The 27,365-nt window shown below is 39.3% G+C and overlaps 1 protein-coding gene across 36 annotated transcripts in view; it reads left to right on the top strand.

Moving 5' to 3' along the window:
* Positions 1–8,198: 8,198 nt before the first annotated feature.
* Positions 8,199–27,365, top strand: part of tcf7l2 (transcription factor 7 like 2) — an 87,839-nt gene continuing 68,672 nt past the window's right edge. For 9 of the 36 annotated variants that reach the window (XR_006156119.1, XR_006156118.1, XM_042735768.1 and 6 more), the window contains exons 1-3: positions 8,199–8,731; positions 8,870–8,937; positions 9,092–9,216. Coding sequence is in view for 34 of the 36 variants with exons in the window: in XM_042735768.1 (XP_042591702.1) it covers positions 8,544–8,731; positions 8,870–8,937; positions 9,092–9,216 (381 nt within the window). In the remaining 2 variants the exon portion in view is untranslated. The remainder of the gene's footprint in view (positions 8,732–8,869; positions 8,938–9,091; positions 9,217–27,365) is intronic. The other 27 variants (XM_042735752.1, XM_042735741.1, XM_042735747.1 and 24 more) reach the window with 5 other exon arrangements.

The following is a 27,365-nucleotide window of genomic DNA, read 5'->3' as shown; positions in this document are numbered from 1 at the left end:
GATCCAGTTCCTAAATCTGAACTGAATGACTTGTTTACAAATTGGACTGATTCAGTTTGGGTTCAAATCACTAAATTTAACAGATTTGTGGTGAGTAACTTCTTAAATATCAGTGTTTTTCTCCACTAAATATATATGACTTGGAATATAGCACATAAGCTTTCTTTTATGATTACTTTTATGGTACTGGTTGCAAAGAATTCATTATACACTCTTAAAAATAAAGGTTCTTGGCATCTGTGGTTCCATGAAAAACCATGAATCCTTTTTATTGCACAAAAATTGGAAACTGGTTCTTTAGATTATTAAAACATTCTTCACACTAAAAAGGAAAATTAGTTCTTTTAAGAAGTGTTCAATTGAAGGTTCTTTGGGGAACCAAAAATACCTCTCAAAAAAAAAAAAAAAAAAACTTTTGAAACCTTTATTTTCAAGAGGGTAACTACATGTAAAAACATGAAAATTGGCACGAGATCAAATGAACAATCACATAATAATCCCTAGTTGTAAGAATAATACATTGGCACGAGAGCAAATGAACAATTATATAATTATCACTATTTAGATGAACAAATCCATTGAGAAGCATCGTTTTAGATCCCAGTAGAAGTGCTTGTTGTGAAGTTACTATAGCAGTACGTGTTTTGGTACAGGAATGTGAAATTTGAGTCACATCGGACAAGCAAACCCCAAACCTGGTTTGTTTTCCATTAACACTCAGACTTGCCGGCCACTTTGGTCCGAGTTGTTTTGAGCATGTTCTATTTTGAAACCCCAAAGCTCTGCGGTATGGGAGTGTGTGGGTTTTACATCTGTTTGTTAGTACGTTCAGCTGGACACATTGTCTCCAACAGACCTGTGAGGTGACCTGTGGGCTGCCTCGCCAACACCTTCCAACGTTTCAAAAACACAATCGAGAGAACCAGTCTTTCTCTGTTCCATGCTCTCTGTCCCTCTCTCCCTCCCTTCCCTTTTTTTCCCGTCATTTCATCTTATTAAAGCACATGGATTGTCACTGTTATTTACCAAATATAGTCTGACAAAGAAGAAGTGGGAATTTTTACTGATTGAAGATCAAAGTGGCAAAGTCTCCTCCTCAAATCCCGCCCTTTCTATTAGAGCCCCTTAAGAACAGAGGAAAACATCAATTTCTCACACATCAATGGCGGCTTCATAATCAATTGAAAAAGACACTTGTATGGGGATGCAAATCTTATCTTTGTCTTATTAAAGCTTTTAGAAGATACATGCCAGGATTTAATGTTATTAAATAAAAGAGGTCGGTTTTTTAATCTAAAGATGCAGAGGCGTTAGTAATGGTCTAAATCAAAGCCTGGGGAGTCTCTTAATAACCAGTAGAGTTTTCCTATCCTTATTAATATTGATAAAATATACTGTGATGTGATCTCTATGCTTATGATGCATTTTGGAGATGGTTAATGAACAAAAATAGGATGTGGGATTCATTTCCCAGCGAGAGGATGGCATGGGCGACCCAGGTGGAAAATTAGTTTTTGCTCTGACCATTAATATGAACAAAAGCTCTTGCAACTAATGTTGCTTTAAAGCGAACACAAACCTCGCCGTTTTTCCTGTCTGACAACCGAGTTTTATTCTGGAGTGGTTTGTATGTATAAATATGCCGCCTTCTGTTTGTTCAAATATATAAAAAGACAACAGCTTTGCCCTCTGACCTGCCTTTGTTCAGGTCATGAATCGCTTTCTGGAAGTGTAATGAGTCGATTTTATATAAAACTTGAGCTCAAGGTTGTTGCATGCAGGAAAATAGTCATTACGATTGCAGGTTGACACGTAGTAATAAGTGAATCACACTCATGATGCTCCTGGCATTACGTGATTCTCTGAGAAATTCAATTTACATACAAGCACACAAAAGGATCAGATGTAGGAAATGCCATACAGAAATAACAAACCACTCAATTAAAAAAGGAAATAAAACGAACAGGGTCTTTACTGTTGTTCAAGTTCACAGACGCTGACACAAATGCACTTAAGCAATATTATATTAAAAGATAAAACACAACCTACTACTTTGATTAATGAAGTCTAGTATTCACCTGCACAATGGCATTCAAATGCATCTGAAAAATCCTCCAGTTATAGTTTTAAAAAGAAAACAATAGAGAAGTACTTTGATTGGTGGAGGGCTTGATAGCCAGATTGATTTTCTTACATTCATTTCTTAATTAAGCCATGGTATGCAGACCCTAGCAGGTGGAATCTCATAGGATTCAGCAGAGAACCATGTTTGAGATTTGATGAACTACTGTTTCTATAGACTTTCTCATAGGGAAAGCATAATATACATGTTGTTTGCTCTAGAAAGCAGAGTGATTAAATGGTGTGCAAATTGAGATTTTGACTTGAATCGAATGCTTTCAAATATTTCAACTGAGGAAAATGAATCTTCTTTAGAGTTTCAGAAGAAATCTACATTCATTTACTTTACATTAATATCTCTGAACTCTTGAATTAAACAATTGCCATATTTGTTTCAAATTTAAAGAGTTTCAGAAGACGAAGCTGAATAAATCTGAACTGAGACCTCCATCAAGTCTCCTGAGGTATGAAAGAGCAACCTTCTTGTCTATTACATTATGGATTGTTTAAATGCATTTAGAGCTGTATACATTTGATCCTGATGTTTAGAATGGAGCGGATGCATGTTCATGATGTAAAGCACATCCTTCTGAGACTAATATTCATAGTCTATAGTTCAAACCCACATACACTATGATCTATGATAGCTGTCAGCCATTGCCCCTACTGTGTTGAAAACTTTTCCTGCTCTTTCAGCCTGGGAAACTGCCTGCTGTTTCCTGTATCTTGCTCAGGAAGAAGCTTTTCGGACACGTCCTTGAACCAAAAAAATTAGAGGGCTGCTGCTAGAACAAATGTTCAGCAAATAATGTACCCAGATGAGATCACCAGCAGAAAATATAGGTCTAAAACAGCATTTATAAGTGTTTTTTTTTTAAATCTAAAACCCAAAAGAGAAAAAGAAAACAAAATTCTCATGATCTTAAAGCTAGTCTATTAAGTTCTATATAAGTTTAGTTCAATCAAGTTTTTATTGCTGGCTTCATGTTTGGAACGGGATGTTTGGGAATTTCAACTGAATTCTATAGATTTCAAATATGCAACAGTTTTTTTTTTTTATTGCCAAAAGAGTTAATGGATATGTGAATTAAAGCGGTCATATGACATTGCTAAAAAGAACATTATGTTGTGCATTTGGTGTAATGCAATGTGTTTATGCAGTGTAAGGTTCAAAAAACATTATTTTCCACATAATGCACATAATTGGTGCTCCTCTATGTCCCGCCTTTCTGAAACGCGTTGATTTTTACAAAGCTCATCGTTCTGAAAAGAGAGGTGTACGCTGATTGGCCAGCTATCCAGTGCATTGTGATTGGCTGAATACCTCAAGCATGTGACAGAAATGTTACACCCCTTACTATACTGTGATGCCGTTTCCCGGCGCGACGAGACAAACCAATAAAATCCATTACAAATGAGGCATTTGTTGCATCCAGTGGGGACATAATTACTGATTATAATTACTTATACTGGGTTTTTACACATTGAGTTGTGTATTGTGCCACCTAAACATAAAACCATGTCTGCATTTGTGATCAGAGAAATGACAAACAACAAGTGCTATATAAAAAATATAAAAAATGTACTTACAGGCTGTGAGTCAGAAGCGCCAGACTGTCCTTGCAAAGTTGGAACTGCCTCACTTTATAGAGCAGCCTTTGACACAGACGCATTGTAGGCTATGCAGAACTGCAGGTTCAGGAAATAGTCCTCCATAAAATCAGTCACACAGCGTCACACACTGCGGGCTGAAGTGAGGAATGGCCGGCTGTCTTGAGAACGCCGTGGCCGGCGGATTTGACGAAGGAGCAGCCAACCACATGTGACGACCCCGGCCTGGACTCCGCTTCGTCTACGGTGAAAGCTGATCCGGCGATCCACAGCGTGAAGTTGATGTATTTCCTCAGCAACCAGCACGGATCAGCTCTAGGCATGATGAAGTGGATATCGTCCTCTTTTGGAAGGCCAAACAAAGTAGTTTCGGTTCCACAACGAAACACACAGCATCTCCACAACATGGCAGCGGTGGCAACAACAATACTACAATGAGAATAAAAGTTACGCCTTCTTTCTTTGCATGAACATTTGTTATGCAAATCTTCCCACACAGTGACGTAGACGTGGGGGCGTGTTTAAACAAGGCGTTTTAGGAGAGCGTGGACAAGTCTTAACTTTTATAAAGAATATCTCTTTGGATCTGAGATTTTATTCTTTGCAACTTTACAGATCTTCTTTATGCACCAAGAGCTTCTAGAACTCCAAAGATAAAGGAAAAATTTAAATCGCATCATATGACCCCTTTAATACTATTAGGTTTTTCATACATTTATTGCTATTATTGGCATAAAGTTCTTTGAATCTGAATAAAGAACCCTTGCAGAACCCAAATAAGAACCTAAATCAAAGTGCCTTACCCACCTTTTAGTCCCGTGTCTGTACTTTTCTAAATCCAAATATCTACTTAACAAATCCAACTAATCTATTATAGAGAAGCACTCATAAATGGTAAATATTTGGATAACAGAGAGCACAGCAAGCTTAAACACAAGCATTACAAAGATCCAACGGACTTTGTGTAATCATAAAACATTAAGCTTTTTGTCTTCATGACAAGCTGTTGTTGACATTAGTATAATTTATACAGACTATATGAAAACTGTGGGCAGGAATCGACGGTTCTGCTGAAAGAGAGAGCATTTGATGCCGAGGCTGTGCTCGAGAGATAACTCTGGGGTCATGGGTTCATCCCCTGAGTAATGTAGGTTTGGTGTGATGTCAGAGAGTTTCCTCTGTGTGTGCCTTGGCTCCGATATTCGTTGTGACCGTAGAGTTCAAGAGATGTGATGCGTACATGCTGATGCGCTGCTTCAGGTGGCTACATATTTGTATTGCTCCAAACCCAAACCTTGATAAATGGCTGTCGCGTCCATGTATGAAAAGTCTGCTGTTTGTTTTAGAAAACAGATTCGGTGCTCCTCCTTTCCCAAATACATTTCCCATTATGAAGAATTTGACAGACTCCAGGGGTGAGAGACATGTTCAGACGCAGTTAGCGCTGTGGATGGGACTACAATGTTTTAACTCTCAAAAACAGCTTTCTAGGTCTAAATGCTGATGTGGCGATCCAAGTTGGATTCACAGAACCAATTAAATTACACATCTCTGAGTCAAATCCTGTGATTCATAAAAAAAAAACTGAAAGATGCACTGTAAGATTAGACTTTGTTTCTATTAACATTTCCATTCCATCAAAACTCATTTACTCACATACAAATGATTCTGTTCTGACTGTAATCTTTTCAAAATGCTAAGGGTAACACAAGTTTTTCAATGTGCCCTTAAAATATACATTATAAAATGAAACTTTGCATAATGTTGTAAAGAAAATAATTTCCCTATTGTTGGTCTCTGCCTGCAAAACATGAAGATCCATTAGAATCGCATAATTGTGGTTAACCACGTCATTATTCACAGGATAAAATCCATTCATCTGAGCTCCTACAGGGGGAAAAAAATGCTAAAATGGTACGCAGAGGCTCTCTCACAATGGGAAAATTTGCAATTGACTGAATGCGAAAAGGTTAAATGCCAAGTTCCACTTGTAAAAACTAAAAAACTTTTTTGTTTTATTCAACTGGCTTAGAGGGGATCTGGCATAAATCATGTTGTATTCACTATTAACCCAGCTTTTAGAATGCACATATTGTTACTCTGAAAACAACCGGGAAGACCATTAACAGAGCCCATAATATGCTAATTAAGAACAGAGCCATTTCATCCAGCACAGGAACACGCAGGCATTGTGGGTAATTAGCCGTTTGCACAGATGCAAATATCTTACCAGGTAACGTTTTACACAGAACGCAGTATGGAGATATCATGGTAAGTGTGCAGAAATCAAAGCTCATCTCTTATTTAATTGTCAAATCTGAAATAAACATTGTTTTCCATTTTTGTTTACTTGCGCGTGATAACATACTGGCACAGAAAGAATAGGTCAGTCTGAAGCGTGGTTTAACACATGGATTGGTCATAGGTTTAGATCCAGCAGGGAAATAAATAGAGCAAGGCTTGGCTTAGCAAGGCTGATAAAACGCACCCAATCTAAGTGAACTCTCTGTAACCTGCTGAGGCAATCCAGGGAGATGCTAGCTAGGAGCTCAGCTGCTTTGGTCTGGTATCTGCAGGCTCCAGACTTCTGAAGTCAAAAAGCAATGGGGCATCTTTCAGCTGCTGACTGCACATTTTAAATACTGAGTCGTTATTGTTCAATCATATTGACTCACTCTATAACAACTAAAGATGCATATCTATCCCATAGATCTTATATTTAAAAATAACTTCAAAGAATGTGAAGATGTGTTATGCTGCATTTCTGCAACTGTTTTGGGAGATTATTATAATCTCAAATCATATAATTTTGTGTATATATATGAAATATTATTTTATTTTGTCAGTTCTTATATTGCTGTCTTTGTAAAATATATGGTTGCTTATATTAGAATACATTTTTCTAATTATTGGGAGTATGAATTTTAACATTTAATCATTATATACTGTATAGGCATGCTGTATAGTTATATTCATGATACCAATACTGTTTTTTCAGTGTATTATATTATAAAGGCAACACTGAAAGGTCTTTCAAATGATGTCGTTTCTGCATAATTCCACCAGTGAAATTCAGGTATAGGGAAATGAATGAAGCTTTCTGATACCTGTGTGACCTTGCCTGTTAAAATGGATGTAAGGAAATTGCTAATTTAAATATTAAATAAGTAACCAAATACTATGAGTCAGCAGGCAGATGATATTAGGCAGTGCTAGTCAAAACACACAGGAATGTCTTTGGAATATAATTCATAGCTCATACAATTTTGGCAAACTGCCCATAGGTTTTTTTTTTTTAATCTTTTATGATTTGTACATATATGTATGTATACATACACTTTAAAAAAAAAAATCCAGAATGAACAAATCAAAAGCAAATGCACACAAACAAATAAAAAAAAAAATGTTCTTGCATTTTTGTAGAGAAGAGATGTGCAACCCCCTCCCCCTTGTCTTTATTCACAATGCATACCCTTAATTAGCCTGTCTCGGAACCAACATATTTTATATATATATATATATATATATATATATACATATATATATATATATATACACACACACACACACACACACACACACACACACACACACACACACACACACATATAATACAAGACCTTTATTCATTTTAACAAGTGTGTATATATTTTAATTGCATTGTGTGTGTGTGTGTGTGTGTGTATATTCATATAATTTAATCACTTATTTTATATTAATTTATAAATAGGAAAATATATATGCATGTAAGTGTTTATATTTCCTTTAGGAAAATATTTATGCATAACTATCTTATATATTACCTTATAGGAATTTTAATACACACAAAAAAATTGTTTTTTATGTAAAATCAAAGTGACAAGCTGCAGTGGGAAGTTAGCCTACGTTTTTTGACGACGAAGATGTTGATATAATGATAAAAAAAAAAAAAAAAAAAAATCAGTAGGCTATGTAAGATTATATAGGCTTCGTAGGGTAATGCCAACACATTTTAAGTCACTAATACAAGGACATAAACAACTGTGATATAAATGCCTTGCAAGTCAAGCCTTTTTAAGTAAAATCGTTTTGAAGTGATGTTTTCAAAAATAGGATTGATTTAGAGCAATTCAGAGTGTATTGTTATCTGAGTCGGTGTTTGGAGCTAGGGGGGTTATTTCAGCCCACCGACACCTCCTAAAACAACTGCAGAAAATAAGGAAGCCGATGTGATTCTAGCTGTGTGCCGTTTCGCCTCTCAGAAACATGCAGACTACCGCACAAGTGTCTTCCGCCTATTTTCCCATTCATTCCTGTACAAAAGCAAACAGGGGCGACTCGCTTTAACTGTCCTGCTCTTCACCAAAAGCTCTTTTCCTCTCCCTCTCTCTCTATGTTTCTCGCTCAAGCCCTTTTCCCCCTCCAGTACTTTTTCCTGCCCCTCTCTATTTATGAAAACGTCACTTCAAGTCCCTCCCTGTTTGAATCTCATTAGTTTTTTTTTTTTCTTGTGTGTTTCTCCCTGTCAATAATCCCGAATCCAGACTCTCTCTATTTCCATCCCTCTCTATCTGTCAATCAGCGCCGCCTTTGAACTGAAAACCACTCCGACCAACTTCAACTCCCTCAATCCGAGCGCCTCAGCTCCGTCTCCGGCTTCTGTTTCTGCCAAGATTGCCCTCTTCTTTTTGAGTTTTGAACACTCATCCAGCCAAACGCCACTGCGAGTCCCTAAACTTAAAACTCGGGATTCGGGGATCACACCAAGATCAAGGGTTTAAAAACTTTTGGGTGTTTTTGGCCCCCCGCAAAATTAGCGCTCCTCGGGAAAAATGCCGCAGCTGAACGGCGGTGGAGGGGACGATCTGGGTGCGAACGATGAAATGATTTCCTTCAAAGACGAGGGCGAGCAGGAGGAAAAGATTTCGGAGAACTCCTCAGCAGAAAGGGATTTAGCAGATGTCAAGTCTTCTCTCGTAAACGAGTCGGAAACGAATCAAAACAGCTCTTCGGATTCCGAGGTAAGTGACAAATAACCGCGAATCCGCGACTTGTCCACAACTTTACATGCACTTTTCTTGTTTAAACACGCTGCTAACTAGCTAACGATCTCCTCGCTGTGATTATTCAATGCATTCCCTGTGTTTCGTTGCATTTCGGCGGAAAGACGGCCTCCGCCTAGATCTGAAAGTTTCAGAGACAAAACAAGAGAAAGTTTAGAGGAGGGTGAGTGCTTGTTTTCTCTAAATCATCTTTTTGCAGAGGACAACAACACGGTGCCTCGGTTCCGTTTGCTTCTGCACATACGTACAAAGTTTTTTTTATTTTTGGAATGTAACTTAAACTAAAAGTTTTCCTCTTTTCCCCCCCGCCATGTTAGCTGCGAAAAGGCAAGATGGAGGGCTGTTCAAGAGCCCACCGTACCCGGGCTATCCATTTATAATGATTCCCGACCTCACGAGCCCGTACCTCCCGAACGGATCGCTCTCACCCACCGCGCGCACAGTAAGTGTTTTTAACGTGTTTCTGCAGCCACATGCACGTAGCTAAAGCACCACGTCCATGTTTAGGGATTGCTTTGGTCGGCTCGTGAACTTCTGCCACACTTCACTCCACGCTGTACAGTGGCACGCCGTTCCCGCGGATCCGCTGTCGCTCTGAACGAACGCTGCCTGCGAGCGGCGAGTACAGTGGAACGCACAATACGCTTTCATGACGTTCACAAACACACGGCCACTGCAACTTTTAACTCTGTTGTTATATTTTCTTCTCATTTTCCACGGCTATATTTGCATACTTGGCAGGTTACCTTTGCCTTAGATTCTGTATTTTTACAGAGTTATTTATTTTAATCGTCTTACTTGAATAACTAGTGGATAAGCTCGTTTTATTCTGACTAGACGTTTAATTTACAGTAGCGGGTGTTCCGGAATTACTAAAACTGAAATGTACAAGAATGTTTGAATTTATAATAATAGTATTGTTATTACTGTCGTTATTATCGTTGTTATGATTTTTTTACACGTGAAAAAATAAAGCGTTTCTGTTATTTTGAAGCATTTAACCCTTAGAAATTAAAATGTTAAGTTTAATTGCAGCCTTAATATTTTAAAAATGAAATCAAAGTGCTGCTATAGTTAGGCTACAGTCTCCTTTTTTTCTGCCGCTTTGAATTTAATTACTGCTGAAGAAAATCGAGTAGAAATGACAAATTATTTTGACAGTTTAAATGGATGGAAATCATGCTGTTATGACATGATGATGAAAACATTTTTACAGTGTGCCACATAAAATGACACGTTATTCATTTATCTGAGCTAATTTATGACTAATTTATCCGAGCTTAACATAATACTGCTTGTGTTATTTAAAGAATGCAATGCACATAAATGTTATTGGCAAAGAGCATCATGGGAAATGTTTATGGTAATTAGTGAAAGGCAGTCAATGAATTTGTGATCGTCGGAATGAAAGCATAATATTGCCCATTCCACCCTTTACACAGTATGTAGTAAAATGTTAGTGTCAGAATTGTTTTGAAATTAAACAAACATTTGCTTTAAATGCACATTAAATATAATATGTTTTATGCTTACATTAACATTTTGTCATGGCATGATGAACTTCCTATTTAGAGCATGCATAATGTTGAATAACATGTAATGAGAATAGATGCTTAATATTTCAGTGCTAATACAGATTATGTTGTTTATTTCAGCTATGCATAGTTATGCATTTTTTTTTGCCACCCGAAAGAATTTATGTTGATTTAGTAGGTACATTTTTTTTTTCTCAATTGATATTTTATAATTTCTTTAGATGTCATTGCTGCAGATATAACATAATAAGGATAGGATAATTGTGCAGTAGGATCTTGCTGTCATTTCTGATTTTCATAATCAGCTCTAGGCTTAATCTGAGACGTGAAGGTACGCTTTATGACAATGACATGTGGTGTAACCTGAAATTAAGTAAATGACTACCTTCGAAATGTACTGCTCTGAAATTGTGGATTCAACTTCAGGTATTTTAAAGCCATTCTGCTGTTTCTAGTATCAGTGAGACATTTTTGTAGAAACATCTCTGGCTGTTTATGTTTGTCTTGGATATTGCGTGCATCGTAATACATGCCTTTTTACAAAATTTGTTCTTCACTTGCTGATAATTTCTTTACTGATATAAATGTACATTAGAAACATTCACATATAAATAAATAGGACAGAAAATTCTGAAAGCATCAGTATGGATTCTGCAGATGTGCATTAGAAGGAAATATTTGACATATAGCGTGTCTTCTTTAAAGCAGGTTGTGAAGAATCCCAGAGATGCTGTTACCAGAGTTCATAGTCTGATAGTTCCTCTCCCTGCTGGGATGGAGCCCTGTCTAAATCGCTGGCTTATTCATTTTTGGCTACCGAGAATATATTTAGCGATCTCTCACGGAGGTAGGATCACTGTTTGATATCCTCCTCTATATGTGGGAGTCAGTCCAGGTCTGTTCTGACCCTCTAGCCTAAATATTATACCCATAGATATAGTCAATTTCTTTATAGCTGTATGTTGTAATGTTTGATCTCTTACTGTAACCAGGCCTACAGATCTCAGTCTTTGACATTGTGCTGTAGCCCTTCACCCCGCTTCTCTGCCATGAGGTCTGCTACCTATGAGCTGCCTGGGCGTCCGACCCACACCGCTTTGAAGTTGAAAGCCGTTGTATTCATAAACGCATTACTTAAGTAGAGGATAAATAATTCACCTGAGCATCGATTAGCTGTCGCTCCGTTTAACGAATGCATGGGGCTTGTTGGGTTAAGCTGCCGATGATGTGCTTTTTGCATTTCTTGGCATTTTTTTAAAATTGTATTTTAACTTTATTGATTGTATTAATCTACATTGTATTAAACAAGCAGATGATATATTCCAGTTTTATGGCATTTATGTGTTTATTTATGAAACCGGATTAATTGATCCAGTATTTTGTTTCAAGGATAAATTTGCTAGTGCCGTATTATTTAATCTGTAAGGATTTAGGTAATGGTGGATGCTTCTCTAAAGGTTGATATCAGTGATGTGACAGTTGAAAACAATATATAATTTAATTTACACAGACCATGTGTCAGCTGAATTTCCCTGATGGTCGGCTCTTGCAATAGTGATGAAATGCTTTTCCCCTAGTGTGTGTTTGACTGAAGGGAGAGAGCGAGTTTAATTTGTCTGACCTCTGAGAGCTGTTATAACGGGAGTTTGTATTTCCAACCACCTCAGTCGGAAAAGCTTCACAATGATTTGGTAGCAATCAGCAATTTGCCGTGACGTTCTACCGACAATGCCTGGATCCTCTTTTTTTTCCCTCACTAAAAACTGCAGACAATAGCCACTCTTCCCCCTCTTTCATTGAGAGCAGTTTGCGTGGCGGACACACTCTACTTGTGTGTTGTGGTTGGAAAGGTGCTGGGTTAACTGGGTGGCTGTAGGCTAAAATCGCACCTCAACAGGTCTGTGGAGAGGGGAAAGCGAGGTAGAGCAGAGGTCTGGCCGGCTGAGTTCTGGCAGGGGGCTTTATGTCCGTAAATCCGCTGGGTTTATTTACTGCCTCTCTGACTTATGAATGTTAAGATATTTGACGCCACCCCTGCCCCCATAATTCCTTAGGCCTGCAGACTTTTGGCAGAGGTTTCAGGTTTCAATGTATAATTATGCGTAGTTTAAAAAAGGAACATAATATAAAAAAAGACAAACTTGCAACACCCAAATGCACTCTGCACTATTTAGAGCAAAGAAAAGGAGATGCATGGCGGAGACCTGGAATATTTCCCTCCCCCCATTTTTTTTTATTTTAAATTTACTGTATAATTTAATCTAAAAATTTCTAAACTGATTTAGTGTAATTAATATTTTTTGCCAAAGATACATTCAACCCTAATGTAGCCCTATATATTTTAATAAACCATGGCAGAATCTTTTTAGGCTAAGACGTCAATAACAATGCTTTATCATATGGATTATGTGTGTTGAATAGTCGTGTGAGGTGCAGAAGATAGTTTAATGCGGATTTACAGGGATAGACTCACACCTTATCAAATTGGCTTTACATGTTAATGGCCCCTAATTGCTATCCGCAGGGGGTTCACTGAGCTCCGCGCTCGCGTTTTGTGCCGCTCTCCACAAAATATACTCACAGTGAATTTAGAAGGTTGCCATCCTTTTGTTTTGCAAATCACTTTTGTTTACAAAGAATGGCGGAAGCAAGACTCTCTTTTTCTCTCTCTCCGCCACTCTTCCCTTCTCCTCCTTGTCTTTTTTTTCCTCCTCCCATCCTACGCGCGCCAAAAAAAAAAAAAAAACCCAAACGGTTTCTGTTTGCTGGGGCTTGATAAACATCCATAAAAAAAGTGCAATCTGTTTTGGGTTTGTGCGAGTTAAGTTGGGGAGCAAAGTTTGGCACCATTAAACTGAAAGCAGGGTCTGTGAGACATTAGCGGCGCACAGCGCATTCTCAGGGCTTAATTAGTCCAAACTGTAATTGTTCATGGTCTGCCAATAGGAGTAATGCTCAGGAAGAGTGGAGTTGCACTAAATCGGCCCATGGTTTTTAAAACAATAAATCACTCGCATATTTGTGTCGTGATTCAGATAGAGTCCCGACCTCTCCCATCTCGACATGTGGTAAATTGTAAAGTCAATGAATCGCAGATGTGGGTGGGGGGGTTGGAGGGGGTGGGCCGTGAAAGAGTACAGTACGGTTTTGTTAGTGCTTGGTAAATGAATGGAAAAGATTTGTGCTGTAAATATTTACTGAGATGTTTTTTTTTTTCTACTTGCTGTGCTCAGTTGTCTTTTACGTTGATGATTTTGGCCAGGCTGCTCTCTATGATCGTGTGTGAAAATAACCTGGTGGTTTTTTTTTCTTTTCTTTTTCTCCCCTGATTGTTTCTTTCTTTCTCCCTGTGTCACGCTGGTGTTTTTTAAGACAGCGTTTTGTGTATACAATGTTCTGCACTAGTTCAATAGTTGATGAAGGTTTCTTGTTTGGATGTGGACTGTTAAGAATTTCGTAATCGTATTGCAAATAAATAGAAATAGTCAATTTTTTCCCCAATTTTAGAATTCGCCAAAGACTTTTTCTTGATTTTTTTTTTCCCGTCCCGTTTGTTTTTAAAGCTGCAAACGCAATCCTGTCCTGTAACTGATAAATGGGGAACTCAGATAAATGCTGTTGTAAATTCTGCGTCTCATGGAGCTGCATTGGCTTAGCAGCTGTGTGTTGTTGACCCCACCCCTCACCTCTCTCCTTTTCACCATTTATTTCCATACACAAAGATCAACACAAAGATCGTACTCTACGTCTGGAATGCAACTTTTGTCATCTGTTAAATATAGTCCTGCTGCTGGTCTACACGTTGAGGGGCTCCTGAAACATGGAGATGAATTTACTCTTTCTCTCTCTGTGCACATGCACCGTCTGCAGGCCTGTCCAGCTGTATGATAGCTGCGTGTGAATTCTTAAATGACAGGCAGATTTTCCTGACGGGGTGTGTGATGGGGGTCAGAACGCCAGTGTTGAGGCCTTTTGAGTCAAGGACTGTTTAAGACCTTTAATATTGATTAATTACAAGAAGTGTAATAATACAATTTCCAAATGGAAATCTCTGAAAGTTCTTGTGCTAGTATCTGCCATAATATTTAGATGATTTGGCTGATTTTTTAATTTTCGATCTTAATAAAAACATAAATTAATAAATAATTAGGTGTTAAAAAGCCAGCATTTTTGGTTACGATACAAACTGTTTTGCTTTTTTTTTTTAAAGCTGTGAAATTTGGACATATTTGCATAAATCTAGTTTCATCTACAGTTAAGTACAGAAATTCTTCAAGAAAAAAACAGATTGTTAGATCACAAAATATTTTATAAATGCATTTCAGATATTTTAAAACTCCTTGATCTGTAATGTGATATAAATATATGTAAAGGGCTTTATTGAAATATTTTCAGGCTTATTTTTTGAAAATCATTTTCTGTATTGGCACATACCTTAAAATCCTGGCTTTAAAAGGTTATTGAATATTTAAATTATTCCCCAGGAAAAAGAGATATTGTGACAATAGAGGGGCATGTTGTCACACTGTATGCAGACTATTAAGACTTTTCAGGAAAATTTTATGAAGCACAATTATGAAACAATTTGTAAAAATGTAAAAGAGAAACATACAAAGATATAATATTTGTGGCCAATAAATATTTTAATTTGTGCATTTGTATAATTTAATTTGCATGTTTTATTTTTTCCTGAATGTATGCTAGTGTAGTTTTATTGTGCTGACACAAAAATATGATAGAATTGGAATTTTCAAAATATCATTTAAATGTTATTTTATAAATGTTATATTATATAGATGTTATAAAAAAAGATTAGATTTTATAATCAGAATATTTTTGTATATCTACTTTGCTCTGAAGGAATGTTTTAGAGGAGTTAACCTTGTGCAGTATGTGGGACTGGAGTGGGGGATTAGGAAAAGCGGGAAAAAGCGGGGTCGATTTGCCCGCCGTGGCATAGTGGGGGAGATGGAAGACGGAGAGGAGGGAGATGCACAAAGACAGTCTGAATAGGGCGCATAATTGCTGCTAATGTGGGGGCAATGAGAGTGGCGACAGTTCCTGGTTAGATGTCCAAACAATAGAGCCCCCAGGCCTCACATTTATCTACTAAGAAAAAAAATGAAGGAAAGAAAAAATCACAGCAGGGACTGAAAAGCGACAAGGAGGAGGTGACAAGTTTATAGTCATGTTTGATGGACAGGCCATGTGTGTGGCATTCCCCCCCCCCACACCTTTTAACCTTTTATATGAATTAGGCTAAGTTATTAATGCTTCCTGATTCTCGCCTCGTCATCAAAATGTCGGCTGGAAGTTCTCCAGCGTAGAGGCTTGGATGACGCTGGCTGAATTTGGTTGCACTGGGCTTTTGTTTGGATTGGAACGTGCTCGGGTTGGGCCAAAGTGCACACACATGCTCTCTGGAGCTGCCATCTGACTTGTATGCTTAATGATAGGAGTGCAGAAGTTTCCAGTGAAAGAGCATGTGTGCATCTTGTGCTCATCGGTACAAAGTCTTTTTACTGGACATCATTCATTATCAGACTTTAAAACATAATGATCGGTGTTGTCATACAGTACGTCAGATGGACCTCTAGTACAGAAAATACAATGACATCAGACTGTGGTAAATATTCTCCCCTGATAAAAAGCCTGATAGGGTGACCATCACTCTCTTCACACAGGAAGTCTGTCACTGACGTACATTTTCAGTGAAACTTCTGCACAGAACTTTAACAGAAAAACAAATAAAAAACTATCAGTATCTATTTTTAAACATGAAAGTAGGACAAAGTTATCTTCATTAAGGCATGTTATTGAAGCTTCTAAAAAAAGGTGAAGCCTGACCAGTCACCGTTTTGCTTCAGTGTTTATTATTCCATCTTTTGAAATGTTTCCCTTTGGTAAGGAAGTGAGCTAATTTAGTGTCACATCAACAAGTTTGTCTCCTAGCTCTGATTGCAAAATTAGATTCTATAATGTTGCATTGCAGAAGGTGAAATCCTGTTTAGTTCGATAATCTGCATTAATTCCTGTAGATATGTCGGGAGCGTTTTGTATGGGTAAAGCACATAATTGAGAAAGTAATAGGTGATAAAACTCAGCCCATGTATTTTTAATCTTCTAATTAAACTTTTAATTGCCAAGGGATAAGCTCTGAGCAGGGCCCGGACTGTGTGTGTGGATGTGTGTGTGCTTGTCTGTTCGCTAATGAGTTTATTGCATGCTTGTTTCTAGCAAAGGTACTGCATTCAGAACTGAACAAATGGTGAAGGAGATTTTCTACCAGGGTTGAAAGAAATTAATCCGCTAATCGGGGTTTATATTAAGATTAGAGGTACAAAAGGCCGAAATTTGCATGCTTTATTGGAGATACGTGCTTTATGAACTTCATAAACCACGTTTTTGAAGGTTTTTTTTGGAACAGATCTTCCCGACTATCAGAAGATAACCATCCTCTGTGTTAAATAATGGGTGTGCAATGGCGTTCCTGGAGCCTTTACATTATGCTTTTTTACTGGCCATATCCTGCTGAATGGCTGTCAAACAGCATAGATAATATTTCATCTGATTAGCATTGTGCTTGTCACATGGCCGTATACAAGTTTTGTCTTGTTGATGTGTCCGAGGATAAATCTTACATTGAGACTCACATCAAATTAGAGGGAATTGTCTACACCTCCAGCATGCACATAAAATGTTTTTATCGCAGACTGTAGGAAATGTTGGTTTGTTTGTACATCTTCACCCTTACGGATTAGCCTGTTTCAACTGTCGCTGGCTACATCTCATTAGAGGACAGTGTGAACACTCAGTACGGTCGATTCCAAAACGCAGGGAATTGACTTCCCTCGCTGAACGAATTGTCAATTGCATTGTGAGTGAGGAGTGTAATTGAATGGAGGTGTATCTTTGGCCTGCTGCCCCTAGGGCTTCATGAGTCTGATCAGTGTTAGCCAGAGGTGGCAGATGTGGTTTCTGATTGCAACCAATGTCCTTTCACAGTGTTAAGATCTGACCACTGACATAGAGGCGGTGTAATTCAGCAGCCCTCCGAGTTAAATAGAGATGATGACTGCTTGCCAGTCATAGTGAATAGTGATCTCTCTCCACCGGCTATCTGCGGAACAGAAAGATTTAGCGATGAGTAGGAGTGTGATGAGTAGGAGTGATTTATAAGGAAAGAGAGTTTAATCCTGACCTGGAGCTGTTTACTTTGGCCAGCAATCAGTTTAAGTGAGGCTGGTATGGAATAGGTAAGCGACAGCAGCGTGGCGTTCGTCTAGATGCCCTTTAGAACCGGCAGTTTTTCTTTATCTTCAGCTTTACAGCACCTGTATCTTTATGGGCCGTCACGCTTTGCATTTTTCAAATATCAATAAAGATAAATTGCCTGCTTTGTCATAGCATGGGGTGTCGAAGTGAAAGATTTCAGGTCACCGAGGGGAAAAATTATCCAGCGTTTGAGAAATGTGTTGAGAACCATGAAAGCTTAAAACTCAACAATGATGAAAACGTAAAACTCAATGATGTGGAGGCCTTGACTTCTCTCAGTTTCGTTTCTTCGTGTTGAATGACTAGGGCCCTATGATTTCTGTGATGCGGAAAACACGGACGGAATCGCGGAATCCAGTCCTAAAAATGGAATTCACAGTTTAATGAGGAATGTCACGGAATTTGTCAAATTTTAAATTAATTTATAAAAAGTAGGTCATTACATTTAAATCAAATCGCGATATAGACTAGTATCTGTAAATATTAAGCCACAAAAGTCAATTTAAATATGAATCCTGCATGTTCTGCGTTTCTCGTTTAATGAATGGCACAGTGACGCTCACAGTGTTTTCAGCGTCTGCTGTCTCTCTAAATGAGGACGTGAACACATGAACAACATCTCCAGAATTGCTCTGAGAGTCACTTCATGAGCATTTGAGTAAAACTTTTTTGAGTAAAATCACGTAAACAGAACTGTAAAATGGTATTCATGGCCTCCTGTCAAAATAAAAGTTGTTTTATGGATTCAAATAATTAGACATGCTAAAACAGAATTTGGTAACAATAAAATAAAAATCGTAAAAAATAAATAAATATAAAAGAAACATTTCATAGGGCCCTATACATAATTTTTTAATGTTTTTTTTTTAAAGTTTTTTATATTTTTTTTATGTTTTTTAAGTTTCATGATTTTAATTAATTCGACATGCTTTTTGATTAATAGAATTTAATTTAACTAGGAATGGAGTCAAGAAAAAATTCAAACAGAAAAAAACAGAATCCAGAAAAATTAAAACAGAAAAAATGGAATTTGGAAAAAATAAAACGAAATTCAGGAAACAATAAAACGGATTTCATAGGGCCCTATATGACGTATGTGATGATGTTTTTAACTGTGTGTGCTGTCTTATGGTATGGGAGGCGAAGATGGAAAAAATGTTTGAGCAGGAGTCCGTATAGTAGGTTGTCTAAGCCCAGATCTTAAGGGAAGGAAGTCCCACAGTGTTTACATAGCCCAATTGTCCTGTGTGCCCTGGAGTGTCTAATGCACTCCTGTTCAAACACTTGTGAGTGCACAGATGACCCCTGCAGCAGCCTTCGACACAAGTGCTTTGTCGGTCTTACAGAGTATGCATCTGTTTATGTGTGTGAAAAGTAGCTGCAGGTCCCATTTACTTGGGATTCTGTTTGCTAGCGCCTAGTGGTGTGGATGAGTAGTACTAAAATTCAGCAGAGCTCAATTCATCGTGGTATGCAGGATGGCAGATGGGTGGAGGGGGGTGATTGTAGCAACAGAAGACCCCTCTAGCTCAATCAAACCCTGCCAGACATTGACATACGGGGGAGTCGTCACACTAATTGTTGTTTGAATTACCTGTTATGATCCAATGACAAATCTCCTCCTCTCCTGCCATTGGAGCAGAAAATGTAGCCTGGATTGGCATGATGTTAGCAAGTGTGTAAACCCCGCTTCAACAAGATGGATAAATGCAATTATTGGCTAGGCCAGGAGAGGTAAAATCCATTTAAAGCCCGAAACGCTAACCAGGGGCCGTGGTTAATTCATTTGGCCAATTTGTGGGTGATGTACGAGTGTCGTGGCACATTAGTCAAGGAAAGTGTGTGTGTGGGTTTAAGTATGTGTGTGTTATCGGGGGTGTTTCGTTGGAGCTGTCTCCTTGAAGATCCTCCTTTTTCCCATCATCCCCCCTCCTCTTCCTCCCTCTGTCATTTCAGTGGATAATACAAATGGGGCATGAGCTCTCAAATGACAAAAAGATGCACTGAGAGCAAAAGAGCAGGATTGCAGTTCAAATGAGCCGGGAAGAGGGCCACGCTCCGTAAGGCGGCTCACCGAACGTGGCCTAACACACCCCCAGAGTCTTCAATCATGACTAGTCAACCAACTAAATCACTCAGGGTGTGAGGAAGACAGCTTGAGGAAGCAGTACCAGGCCAGAAGCTTAGTCAGTCCAAAGTAAGTCCCTCACTGACCTAGTTTGACTCTGACATTCTGCCTGATCTCTCCTCAGTTTACAATTAAGTTACAATTACTGTATAGAAACTGCTATTTACTTGAGGCACGCAAAGATGAGGCCACTGTGACGGGCAGCTCGCCATCACCTCTGCATGCCCATTTCCGCCCATCTCATTATCCTTCTGAACGGCACGACAGTATTGAGCAACCTTTGAAGAGGAATGTTGTCTTCCCCTTAAAGGACAGCAAACAGAAAGTCCCTCCATCTGGGGACTTTCTCTTTTTGTTACTTCACTTGAGTAAACAAGAGTTCCTCTCCTGAGGCATGTCAATCTGCTTGGCTTACACACTATTGATTTAGAGTGGATGAATATCCTCTACTCCATTAATGTAAAGTCTCATTGGTGAGAAACCACTTGACAGTTACGCAAGATTTGTGGTATGCAAACACGGTGGTCACAGCCCGGGGAACTCTATGAAGAAAAAGGCATCGGTTTACAGAGCTCGCCCGCAGATTGAACCAAAGTCTTTTATCAACGCAGAGAGCAAAGGGAAGATTTTGAAAGCAGAAAGGTGTGTGGGTGCCCTCTTGCCCAAGAGTCTGCACTTGGGTGGTTGAGGACATGAAGAAGGTTTTAGATCTGGTCACCTGACTGTGTGCTTCTCAGGCTGTGAGGTCAGGAAATCAGAGCCGGCAGGGAAGCAGCTGGCCCTCTGCCGTTCTCACAGCTGCTGTGCGGCCTTACACACTCGTATACTCAGCTCACTCGCCTCTGGGACCGGACTCCAGGAGTGCAACCGCACACTTGAGATGAACCACTCATGTTGCTTTTTGTGGTCAGATCTTACTGATGCTACTTAAGCGTGTGCAGATTTTATGTTGACAGTCATTTGGTTGCTTCTGTCTTATTACAGAACGGAGAACCAGGGATGCTTTGGTGGATGTGACTTCTGTTCCCTGAAGCTCTGTGGCTATATATAAAAAAAAAACTCACTTCAGTAGCATCTACATTAGTAATTCCCAGCATCCTCCTGACTGCAGATGAGAAATTATGATTAATCCCACTGAGTACGTCCCAGGAACCCCTTCTTTTTAGGCATAGTGGTTGGAATCGCAAATTCCCATTTGCAGCACTCTTGAGGTCCTCTTCTAGCTCGGTATCTACTATGTCTTTACGCAAGAACAACTGCAGGCAGCAGCCTATTGACCGATAGTCACGAAAGGATTAAAACTGACAGCTTGGAAGTTTTGTGGGTGCTGCTTGGATCACTTTACAGCAGTGGACATGCCTCTAGATGCAACTGCTCCGGTTTGTAGGGAAGCTGCCAGTCTTATCAGGTCCAAGCAGAGGACAAGTATTTTAAACAGCCATTCTATATGAACTAATTTGAGTTGATCTTAAAATAATTGGATTTTGTGACCGAGTTGTCTTAAGCCATGACCCTGTGCCCCCTGTCTTATGGTAGCTAAGCAATAATTAAAACCCTAAGTCTGGGAGCGCAAAGACGTAATTCTGCCTTCGCCTCGTTGTGTTTTATGAAATGGAAAATGTTAGTGTTACATTATGGTGTGGCTTGTACCCCAATGGTTAAATGCAGATTAACTGCTCCAGCGTTGGGCCGAGGAGCTCCCATCTGCGGCACAAAGTCTAGCCACCCAGCATGGAATACGACACCCTGGGGCCCAGCCAGAACATGCACCAATCAGACATACATTAACACCAAGCAACACAACAGGTGAGCAGTCAGGCCCTGCTGCAAGCCAAGAATACAGGCTCCAAATATTTTTATTGACTTTCTTAAGGACTATGGTTTATATAGTCATGACTCTGACTGAGTTTGGAGTTTTGTATTAGTTCTGTCAAAAACAATTTTATGGGAATTGTTTGTTTATTGGCACAGAGGTGCGTCTCTTTCCCAAACGATGTCGCAAGCTGTAATTTATGTTGAGGGACTGATTGGGAGATTGCATAGTTTAACGCTCGGGGTGCTGTGGTCTGGGACTCTGGAAGAGGCGACCGCTAATTGTTGACAGAAGCCATGGGCAGAGGAAAAGAAGAGGGAGAGGGAGACTGAAAGAAAGAGTAAGTGAGCGAGCGAGAGAAAGAATGAATGGGCTCTGGCAGCAAGGTTGTGGACTGAAGCTCTGTGTTTGGTTTTCAGGAAAGAGTGGATTCTTGGGATGTTCCCTAAAGACAAACGGCGGTGCTGAGCAAAGCCCATAAACCAAACACGCTCCCTCTTTTAAGAAAAGAACTCTCGTCACTTCTCAATTGCGCTTGTTATGTGGTTTACCAAACCAAGTTGGTTGGAAATGCCTTGTCCGGTGGAGGAATCATATTTTTTCATTTGTTTTTTTCGCAACAGATAATAAGGGTCTGCATTTGCTTGCACTGATTAGAATATTATTCATTTAAAACAGATCCGACTTTCCACTTCCCGTCTTCACGCTGTCTTGATCTCTGTCACAGATGCTCGACAGGAGGGCACATCTGCTTTCGCTAGCTTCTTGTGCAAATCCTGCTCGGCGGTGTTGTTGTGTTTTGCTATAATTTAACAAATAACATCAGTAATGATTCAATTGGGCATAAAGTCATTGGGTGACGGCCTGTTTGCCATCTGTCTGATGGGATTACTGTTTCTATGTAATTAAAAGTGTGACCCCGTGGTGAGGATGGTGGAAGGCACGAGGCTGAGTGGTACACCCGCTAAAAGGAAGAGGAGGGGCAGCCTCAGTTCAGCACTAAAGATAGTACGCGCAACAGAGCGCTGCAGAAGTGCCAAGCTCTTTACATGGATGTGCACATGTGTGTCAAACCCCTGGCTCGTTTAACTTCAATTTAGTTGTGTAGAGCAGACACCCAAAGTCTGAGTGATCCCTGTGTGCATGCAGTGTGTCGGAGAAAGGTGGGGATGCGGGCTCCTGCTTTTACTCTGATTTCACCTGGGGTTTTGTTTGGACTCCTGAGCTTCAGTTTCTCTTGGACACTTTCCAGAGACTACAAGCCTGGCTTTTTTCAAGGCTCCCTCAGAACTAAAGTGAAAGGCCCTGGTCAGGCCTGGAATTGGATTTCAGATTTGATCTTGTTGTGCATAGTAAACAGAACATTAAAGGCAAGAACATGGTACCTAATGAGTGGATGTGTGTCTGGGTGTGTTTGAGTGATGCTTCCCTGTCACTGCCCAAATCAACAACATCCTTGTTTCTCTTTTTATCTTATATCTTTATACATATACATACATATACTACATGCATTTATTTTTTGTTTTTATAAAAAGTAATACTAATATTTTAGGTTCCAGTTTATTATTGTTATTTTAACTGTATTAAATAATAGTAATAGTATTAGAACTATAAAGTGATTATATAAGTAAGGGATTAAAAGATAACACATATTTTCAAAAACACAAACAAATACTTTAAATATTTAAACTAATGTATAACGATACCTGTATTTTCACAGCGTTTGTATTTTTTTTTAAATATTGGGTACAGAAACAAAATAGTAATAATAATAATAATATGAATCATGTTAGCTGGCTTCATTTAGCAATGTGCATTGTTTTACTTACTTGCTTTTGACATACTGTATCCGACCGAACTACAAATTTTCCAGTGATGTCTGTGAGATATTCACTCGATAAGGTTGCATATCTGTGCACCCGCACACTCAATCCACTCAGCGCGCTCTGCTTATCAGCTCACGCACATCCGCTATACAGGCGTGAATATTGATTGTTTAACATTATATTAATTACTTACATGTACTTCATAGACATCCTTAATCTCTAATAGCTCCATTCTACTCTCTGTAGTTCGGTTTTCAGTGTAAAGTTTTCTGGACACAGCTCTATTCACACATTGTTTGGTACTGGGGCAATTTTACGAGTACAGGAGCCCAGTATCGGTGCAGCCCTAATGTAAATAATAAATTGTTTATATATTTTTATAAAAAGTTAGATTTTTTTTTCAACAAAAGTATAAAAGTAAAATATACAGTATAAAAGCAAAGTATATCTATGTCTCTCCTATATTCATACACAAACAGGATGTGGGTCTGAAAAAGACATTAGAAAAGTAACCAGAAAAGACAGGATGGCGCGTCTCGATCATTTCGTCTGGCAGAAAAAAAAAGTTTGGTGAAGAAAAATACTCAAACAAACAAAAATAACTGGCTTAATTAGCATGGCAGGCTATGGCGCTGACTCGGTGTGGTTGACCGGGCATTACCGAGGTGGCACTGGCCATGGGCATAGGGCCAAATGTACAGGGAAATTACAGGGTGCCCAGGCAAGAAATAGAGCCTGTGTGGCTTCCCTCTCATATTTCGCCATATCTCTAGCATAGCTACATATTTTAGCATGCAATAACCCTTGGCCTGTTTTCTGGATCTCTCCCCCCGCCCCACTTCATTCTCTGTCTGCTTTTCTCATACAGCCTCTTTATTTCTGCCTTTTAGACCTTTTCTTACTTTGTCTTCCCCTGCCATTCTGTCTTTTTCTCTCCTCCCAGTGTGTACTCTGATTACCTATCCAAACTGGCAATAAGTTGATTGCTTTACAGAGATGATGTAAGCCCTTGCCCTAGGGTACATCAGGTTGGCTTTCGCCTGCTTTATCTTGTAAAGCCTAAATTAACAGCTGGTTTGGTTTGAGTTCTTCTGGATCTGACTAAAGGATTAGGCTTCGTTCTCATGTGAGTCAATCTGGTTTGATTTATTGCAGGTCTATCAAAAAAGATCAATGGAGGCCCTTTTGAAAGTAAATCCTTAATCGCTCTTTGCACTTGCGTGTCATCATTGTGAGTTTTCTCTCCCTCTTTCTCATTCCCTGCCCGTCTTCCTCTGGCTCTCATTCCTCCTCTGCTTTTTTTTCCATCTCATCTCGGGAACACGGCGATCGGGAGTGTCAGTGGTATTTTGTTGTTATACGGGATGGATTTTTTTGCTCTCATTAGCCGTCCATCACCGCAGCTCAAATTGAAGCCCAGCTTTGCCAGCGCAGGCCCCGATGGCAAATCTACCTGTACGTGTCTACACATCCCAATGCCCGCAAAACCTAGGGATGAACACCAGTATAATCATTTTAAAGCATGGTCCCTTGTTTTTAATTTTTCTTACTGTCATTTTCAGAAGCACCTTGCAGTTAGATTGATCAGCAGTTTGAATCAACAGTGAACATGGTACACAACTACAGCATATAAGTCCCAGCATCATTTTATTTATAGGGAAATTAATGTAAAGTTAAGTCCTGGAACAGAAAGCGCAGGTCTTCAGAAACATTATGAACTCCACACATTGCAATTTAGAATTGTGACCTTTATAGGTGGTGCAGTGGCCAAAGGTGTCCAGCTGGCACAAATTTACATAATGACAACAAGTGCAGCAGCCCTTGGATGACCTGGAAAGTGAAACGGGATCTGCTTATCTTTAATATTCCTCCCCTCTCATTCCCACTTTCTTTCACTTGTTCCTTCTCTCCTCCATTCTTTTAACAACAGGCCTATTATCCACACTCATTTTTTCCCCTCCCTCTCAAGGCCATGACTCTTAAAGAATCTGGTGCTGGAGCGGAGACACTGGCATTGCCTGCCTGATGGGGAGCCACACACACACACTGACCCACTATGACTGGTAACGGTGGTCAGACAGTATCTGTGTGTCCACTTGAAAAAAGGATCACATATGCTGTTTTCAAACACAGGTGAAGGGGAATGAGTAAAACGGTCAGGATTGCAGAGCAGCAGAAGTGATACTGTTGTAGAACCTAGTGAGTAATTGAGAATTCAAGGTCTAGAGAAAATGTGTCTTTTTCTTTTCCTCATAAAGTGGTCCTGTACCAAATGGCACACTTAGGATCTCAAGGGCTTGCAAAAGCTGCATATAGAAGTCCTTAAAACTGTAGGGTTTCCTACAGTTATTTTATGTTTGAGAAGGATCATTTTAGTTGAGTTCGTTCATTTTGTTGATTTCAATGAACCTGTTTAATTAAAAAAATCATTGATTTGTTTGAGTAATCACTCAAGTGTTCACAGAAGTCCCTGCATCATTTTACATTTATTTTTTGATAGTGAAATTAATATTGAGTAAAAAACAATGCAATATAGATGTTTTCAAATCAATTAAATTACAAAAATAAAAAAAATAATTAATTAATTTGTTCACACAAGTGTTCACAGCAGCCTCTGCATCATTTTACAATTTGTTTTTGGTAGTGTCATTAATATCATGAATATTTATTAACTCATTAAAGATGTTTTCAGATAAATTCTTTTCAAATAAAGATTTAGTCCAATGCTCATCTTTCACTTTTTTTTAAACCCTTTCAAAAGAAAACTTATCAGGCATATCAGAGATCACTATTCCTGCAGCATTTCTTCTGTTTTCAGTACTGTCCCCCGCTCATTCTTTACAGACACAAATATTGTGTATTTTGGGTGTGTGATTCTGCATGTGTGTGTGGTGCTGAGAAAAGCTCAGGCAGATCGATGTCAAGTTCAGGTGTGTCCTCCTCCCTGGCTGGCAGAGCAGGGCCGAGGGGCCGAGCAAGCAGGAGGGAGGGAGGGAATTGACAGGGTACGTGGGAAGGAAGGGCTCGCTGTCAGCCAGACAGACCTCTTAATCCTATAGCCCTGGGGAAAGGGTGTGTGTGCTTGCACGTGTAGACCTATATTTGTGTGTGCAAAATTTTCAAGCAGGGTTTAGTTAGTTTAAACACCTCAGATGAGCCTATTGTATCCATATGTGTGGGTCTTGTGCCTGTCTTTGTGTCGGTTTGTGAAGGATAGCATTTTATACGGCCAGTGTTTGCTGTAAGTCAGACGTCATCTTGTATATTTATGTGAGTATGACACAATGTGTGTGAGGGAAAGGGGGTGGAGTATTGGATCTGTCAGTGTGGTATCATACACATTTTGCACCCACAAGCCTAAGCCTTTCTCTTGGCACGCCCTCATTGTTTTCAACACTTTACTGTAAAAAAAAAAAAAAAATCAGAAAGGAGTGATTGCATCACCTTAATGTTTGTTAAAGTAAAGCACACTATTTAGCCACATTCCATACAAGCCTGCTGTCTCTAGCACCCACCCTCCCTCTCTCTCTCTCTCTCTCTCTCTCCTCTCTCTCTCTCTTTTTGGCATAGACTTTTGCATATATCACGGGCTGCCAGGCTAAGAGCCTGGGACTTCCCCACGCCACACTCCAAGCCTTTGATCCCTTGCTTTGGAGGTAACATCAAAAGGAGAGGCATAGAAAGGCAGCTACTACTGTGAAGTTCAATGTTCAACTTGATGGCTTGGCTGAGGGCTTTTTTTTCTGTACTGCTTTCCCCAACTGACAAAAACACACAGTTTGTAGCCAAGGCTTTTTTTTCCAGTGCATGTTAACCTTTATAGAACACATCTGTAAAAAAACAAAACCCACCCCCTAAACCATATAAATCTGCATGTCCATGTCTTGCAGCCTTGCATGGAGGAGGCTTTAGAAATGGAGCCGGAGCATTGTTAACGCAGCGTTGCAATGAGTTGCATCAAGTAAATGAGTGGATTGGAGAGAGAATACGAGGCAGAGAAGCCAGCTTCATGTA

Source organism: Cyprinus carpio, chromosome B12 (assembly GCF_018340385.1).
Source record: "Cyprinus carpio isolate SPL01 chromosome B12, ASM1834038v1, whole genome shotgun sequence".
Taxonomy (NCBI): Eukaryota; Metazoa; Chordata; class Actinopteri; order Cypriniformes; family Cyprinidae; genus Cyprinus; species Cyprinus carpio.
The sequence above is the reverse complement of the archived record's forward strand: the minus strand, read 5'-3'. Positions and strand labels throughout refer to the sequence as shown.